This window comes from Cynara cardunculus, unplaced genomic scaffold (assembly GCF_001531365.2).
Source record: "Cynara cardunculus var. scolymus isolate 2C unplaced genomic scaffold, CcrdV1 Un_Scaffold_4756, whole genome shotgun sequence".
Lineage (NCBI taxonomy): Eukaryota > Viridiplantae > Streptophyta > Magnoliopsida > Asterales > Asteraceae > Cynara > Cynara cardunculus.
In genome coordinates this window covers 21102-27658 of record NW_020202047.1, presented here as the reverse complement: position 1 = coordinate 27658, position 6557 = coordinate 21102, and the positions used below count along the sequence as shown (strand labels likewise).

At 38.0% G+C, this 6557-nt stretch overlaps 1 protein-coding gene across 1 annotated transcript in view; it reads left to right on the top strand.

The window, feature by feature from the left end:
• LOC112504138 (tafazzin) overlaps nt 1–6557 on the top strand; it is a 29785-nt gene that overhangs the window by 13037 nt on the left and 10191 nt on the right. Inside the window, exons 2-5 of the mRNA XM_025108092.1 lie at nt 260–378; nt 466–528; nt 658–855; nt 5975–6093. Of these exons, the coding sequence (XP_024963860.1) occupies nt 260–378; nt 466–528; nt 658–855; nt 5975–6093 (499 nt within the window). The remainder of the gene's footprint in view (nt 1–259; nt 379–465; nt 529–657; nt 856–5974; nt 6094–6557) is intronic.

The window sequence follows — 6557 nt, the reverse complement described above, 5'->3', positions numbered from 1 at the left end:
CTTGGTAATTATGTATGTATATATCGATTACAATCAGGGATATATATAAGAGATACATTTACACTCTAGACCCTCTAATATAATTATATATATATCACACTTAATTGTCTAATACATCGTCACTTGGATTACTAGTGTTGATTCTGGATCTAGGATTACTTCTACCATATTGTCGATACAAGTATCTAAGAGAGATTTTAAGCTGACGGTTTCTAAAATATAGAGCAACTGCAATTTGATACATAATCTGACTATGTAGTTATCAACGGCTTTGATACACCTGAGGATTCAGTTCTCACCCAAATGCTTCAAGCTGTAGCTGTTCCTATTATTGGAAATGTTTGCCATGTTTTCATGCATGGCCTAAATCATGTGCAGGTAATTAATCTCAAATATGCTAATTTACATGTATTTTTACAAATTTTGTAGAAAATGTTGGAAGTAGCTCTTGATTTGTTATTGCAGATATATGGAGGTGAAAAATTGCAGCAAGCATTTAATAGACCAGAGAAGACACCACTTATCACAGTACGTGAAGGATGAATGTTGTGCTATATCTTGAACACTTGCTTTTTCATCTACATTTCCTTTAGAGATTACAAATCCTTGAGTTATTCCTTGCATTAGGCCTTGAGACTTTTTTCTCAATAAATGCAGGTTAGCAATCATATTGCCTCCATGGATGATCCACTAGTTATTGCTGCACTCCTTCCTTCAAGTGTTCTTCTGCATGCCCGTAACTTGAGATGGACACTGTGTGCTAGTGATCGATGTTTTCGTAATCCAGTGACTTCTGCATTCTTTAAGTGTGTTAAAGTTCTTCCTGTTTCTCGCGGTGAAGGAATTTATCAAAAGGTACCTGTTTTGCCTTGTGCAATGATTGTATAATTTTGTTGTTTGAACTGTTGGTTATTTTGTTAGCATCATATCGTCTTTTGCTATTTGTTAATTTTTTCATTATAAAATCAAGTGGGTTTAAGTAATGAAAATCGAAAGATGTGCTTTGTGAAACTTGTTCCGTCTTGTTGAAATTAATATTGTGGTATCATCTAGTTAGCATGTGATGTTTGCTTTAAATGCCAACTTGTAATGGTAGTCCCTTTTGCTAAACTCGTATCAGTCGTATGCTCTAATCCTTGAGATCTTTTTTGTTTCACACTTATCTATTACTTCTTGTTCAAGGTAGCTATTTTATGTTGATGTGGCTAAGGGAAATAGCTAGATATTAAACCCTAAGTTCCTTGGTTAAACCGGTGAAACTAAACTTGTTTGAAACAAAGAAAGGTGAGAAAGACTTTGAAAGCTGAATAATTTGTCAACCATACTGTGCATATATTGTGTGACAATGATTGAGGCTAGGATGCGACATGAGATAGAGGTGATGGGTAACCAATTTGGCTTCATGTCTTCAAGGTCGACGATCAAGGCATTCCACCTCAGACGCTTCATGGAGAAGTATAGAGAGCTTATAAGGACCTACACTTCTTGCTCATAAACATGGAGAAGGCATGTGATAGCGTACCACATGTCTTGATTAGGAAGAGCCTAGTAGGGAGAGGTTACCATGGAGATATGTTTGGGCAATAATACAAGATATATACGCAAACTTGAGGACTTGTGCTAGAAATTCTGTGTAGTGGGTAAACTCAAACTCGAGGACTTGTGTTAGAACTTCGGTGCGGTGCGCGACAGGAGTCTACTTCCGGATGGAGATATGGCTAAATCGGGAATCAATGCTAAACTCATTCCCTTTTACTGTGATTTTGGATGATATCTTGCGAGGGATCTACGTGAGGGCCCATGGTGTATGCTATTCACTAAAACAATGTTGGAGTCGAAGACCGGGATGAATGAGAGGATGGAGCAATAGAGAACGACATTTGAAACACAAGCATGCACATTAACCGCTCCAAAACTGAATATGTATAGTGCAACTTTAGCATGAAACGTATTGACGAGGGGGTAAAAGTCCAAATTGGGGATCAAAGGATACCCTAAAGGGATAGCTTCATGTATCTAGGATCCCTGATTCCAGTGACGGATCTAGACACTTTTATGATTGGGGGCACACTTAGGGGTGTCAATGAATTTTGAAACAACATAATTCCTCCGAACCAAGGCGGTTTCAGGTTAATCAGTTTTTGATTTACATGGTTTAGTTAACCGAATAAAGATAATTATTCGGTTTGGTTTTTGGTTATTCTTTTTTACTATTTCGGTTGAACCGAGCATATTATACTATTACTTTCTAAACTGAAAGCAAATGAACACATTACACATTAATACAAGATTCGACCGACTCATAATGGACCAAATGGTTAGAGGAACAACCCACTAAACAAATTTGTAATAGAACATGTTGGCATTTAACATTAAACCAATTTGTGATAGAACATGTTGGCATTTGACACTAAACCAATTTGTAATAGAACATGTTGGCATTTGACATCAATCCAATTTGTAACAAACCTAGCTATTGAAAGATATATAAAAAATGCTTAATAGTTGATAAACATATAAATTAGTAGTCAGTAGCATGAAATTAGAAGACAAGAGCCAATAAATTATATCTAATTAGAAAGAAATCATTTAGAAAAAGGCCGAGAAATCAAAAATAGAAGACAAACCAATAAATCAAAATAACAAACTCAAATTAGATGACTAACTCAAGAACCCTAAATCAAATAACAATTAACATATAGAAAACTAACAATGGACAAATAACAATAAATATAGATCAATAAAATAATAAAATGCAAAAGGATGTTGGAAAAAAAGACAAAAGTAATGGTGTATAAAATCAATAGCATTATAGCAAACAAATAAAAAAAATAATGACTTCAGTTGGGTTGGGGCTTTGAGAGTCGGGGGTATTAGAGTTTAATTGATAGGGGCATTGTAGGAATTTGAGCTAAAAAGTTTTTCCACATTTAAATCGATTTTTTTTTATCGGGGCAACACTACCAGATCAAGGTAAATCAGCCCAATCAGCCCCTGCTTGATTCAGAAGGAGGAGAGGTCAAGATTATGTACACACTGCATAAAGACGGTGGTTAAAGTGGAGGATACTATTAGAGTGTTGTGTGACAAGATGGTCCCACTAGAACTGAAGGGAAAATGATGTTCAGATGGACTTCCGATCAAACCATGTTAGACAGGTTCCAAACAACGTCTGGTGGGTAGAGTTGAGAGTTACGTCTATCACCGATAAAATGATACAAGGGAGATTGCAATGGTTTTGACACATTTTGTCGGAGATGGATGGCACCCCTGAGGAGGGTAGAAAACATGAGTCATTGGGGGTGAGGAGAGGCATGCCGATGAGGACGTGGGATGAGCAGCTGAGGTTGGACATGGTGGTTTTAAACATTTCCAAGGACATGAGCTTTGATAGGAGTTCTTGGAGACTTGTGTCAGGGTAGTAGTTTGTTGGACCACAATACATATTACCTTATCTAGAAGGAATAAGGGTTGGGGGTTTTCAGTCTTTTCAATTATAGTTGAGGTAGGGAAGTAGTTAGAGTCGGTTAGTAGTAGTCGTCGGGTATAAAGAAGATGTAGAGTGCCATGGTTGGGCATGCTTGTAAGTTGTAATACTAGATTTGTTAGGAGAGCTCTTGACCTCTCGAACGTTGGAGAAAGTAGTTGTACAGTGAAATCATTATAGTTTTCACTTTGAATTTCATTTCGTTGAGTAAAGCTCAACAAATTGCTATCAACGCGAGAATACACAATGGGCGAAATGGAAGGCAGCCTGGAACAGTTTTAAGCAGAATTGGTGAATTTGGAGTAGAATTTTGCGATGATTTTCTAGCGGTTGGGTACACTCTTACTATTCCATGAAGAATCGACCAAGAATCAGGAGGAAAGCGGTAGTAGGAAGTGCTAAGGTTCAGGGGAAAGACGCGATAGGAGTGATAATTTTTGGCGATAAAAGGACATCGTTTGAAGATGCCGTGTTTGACGAGTCCGACTGTGATGGATGGATTATGAGTTGAAAGGTATGACAAGCTGAATAGACTGAGCAATGAGGAACGATTGGAGGTAGCAGTCATCGCTTTTGAGGGAGATGCCTCCATTGGTATGAGGGGGAGCAAAAAGAGGTGGGCAACTAATAGCAGGAGGAACTCAAGAGGCTTTTCAACTTAGATCTAACATTGAAGGGATACTGTGGACACTTTTTGTCATTAGACAAATAATGTAAAAGGAAATTTGTTGCTATGGTCGCACTCGCACCATTGGATGGGTCCTTGAGGTCTTTGTGACCAGTTCATAAATGGGTTGCTAGCGGAGATCCGATCGGAGGTCATATTACCGTCAATGATAGGTGATGGAGATGGCTATGATGATGGAAGAAAGAAATAAAGCCGTATCAGGGAAGAGGATTTAAACATTTCACTCTAGTATGGAAATCGTGTGAAAATGGGGGGTGGATAAGAATGGGGGAATGACAAGTACTGCTCATACCGGAGGTACGACTCTAGATTTCTAGGGAGTAACCGATAAGGAGTTGCAACTTAAAAGACAACAGGGTTTTGTTATAAGTTTGATGTGAAGTATGCATTGGGACATCGATGTAAGCAAAAAAAACTAAGTCTTTTTGGTGTTGCAAGGTACTGACATCGGGGATCAAGAAGGACTCAAAGAAGAGGAGACGAAACTGGCCAATTCAAACCAAGTGATGTGGGAATTTCATTGAATTCTGTAGTTGGATTTTCTACCGCCTAGAATGATGGAGATGGAAGGAATGGTCGGGGAACAGAAGGTTGTAGTTTTGACGGACATTGGTGCGTCCAATAAATTCATTTGAGTGTGATTAGTAGAAAACTTAGGTATTGAAGTAAATCCAACCAGAATGGTACAATGCTGGCCAGGGGCAGGGAAGGCCATGAAAGGGAAATGTGCGTAAAGGAGTGAAGGTGTGGATACAAGGAGTGAAGATATTTGAACCTTTTCTTCTATCGGAACTTGAAATTCGGACAGCATATTGGATATGCAATGGTTGTCCACTTTGGGCACCATGCATGTGAATTGGAGGACACAAACCATGAAATTTTTGTTGGGAGGGGAACAAGTGAAAATGAAAGGGGGATACATCAGTTGGCAGATTTTTAGTGTCCCTAAAGTCGATGTACAAAACATTGAGGCAAGAGGGTCAAGGGTTGTTGGTAGAGTTTGGGCAGGTAGGAATGCAAAGGCAGATCACATCTCATGTCTAACACGAATCTGGAGGTGGTAGACCAGTTTATAATAAGAGGTGTTTAGTGGCCTTCTGAACTACCACCGAAAGGAGGAAGGGAACATGCGATTGTTTTGAAAAAAGGCAGAATAATAGAATAAGGCTGTGTGTGTAAATCCTAAGCGAGCGCCTTTCATTTGGGTTCCTATAAGGTAGCTGGTTGGCCTATTTTAGTAGTTAATCAAAATCTTTTCTTTTTGTACCTTTTAGGTGACTTCAATTTCAAATATTTCTTTGTATCAGTGTTTGCATGATCAAGTTAGCGTGTGTGTATATATATATATATATATATATATATGGTAAGGTAATTTGGAAGTTCTAGTTTGGTAGCAAACAAGCTTGATTAGGAGTTTTGGTGGCTGTCTTATTTATAGAAAATCTTTACCATGACTTGTAGATATTTATTTTTAGGTCCTCAAATTCTAATAGTAAAGCTACATTTTGACTTCATGAAACCAATATGCTAACCTAAAATATAAAATTGGCACGATTATTTTTTATTATAATACATACAACCATAGCTATTACTCCTAAATGGCAGAAATTTTCAATATTTGATTTGTTCATAATGTTAAAATCTTGGGATTCCAAAATGGCTTCTGAAGAGTTAGAAAGCATCTCTAATTTTGGATATTATTGGAGGCTAAAAGGTTTCAATATCTCGATACTAATATGCAGGAGCCCCCATGTCTTTTTGTTGTCATTGCTTGCTCATTTGGTTATTTTTTGGTGCAGGGTATGGATGTTGCTATCACAAAACTGAACAGAGGTGGGTGGGTCCACATATTCCCTGAAGGCAGTCGTTCACGAGATGGTGGGAAAACTATGGGCTCTGTGAAGAGAGGCGCTGCAAGGTTAGAATTGGTCAGTCTTTCATACATACATTATTCTAAGCTACTTCTTGAGTATAAATATCTACACCACCATGCAAGCAAAACTAGCTAATACTTACTCTATATAAAAAATCCTGAAAGATGGTTCTCCAAACCACTGTTTGCAGCATAGAGGTTTCTTCAATATATTTGAAGAAAAATCGACTTGGCAATTTCATGGATTGGAAGCTTTTGCAATGTTACAGAAACTGAAGTTTCAAAAGGTTTTTTGAAAAAACTGGGGAAAGAACCAACAGAAGACTATCTTCTGCTAGTTGGAGGTGGTGATTAGAGCCAGGAAGCATGTAATTTCAGACAACATGGTGCATGGAAAGTGGTATATCAGTAGGAGTGTGACAAACTCGTTCCACACCTAATAAAATTGAAGAACTAAACTGGACCAGCTATGCTCGGTTTCATAGGCGAACCTATGTACAAGGGGGGGG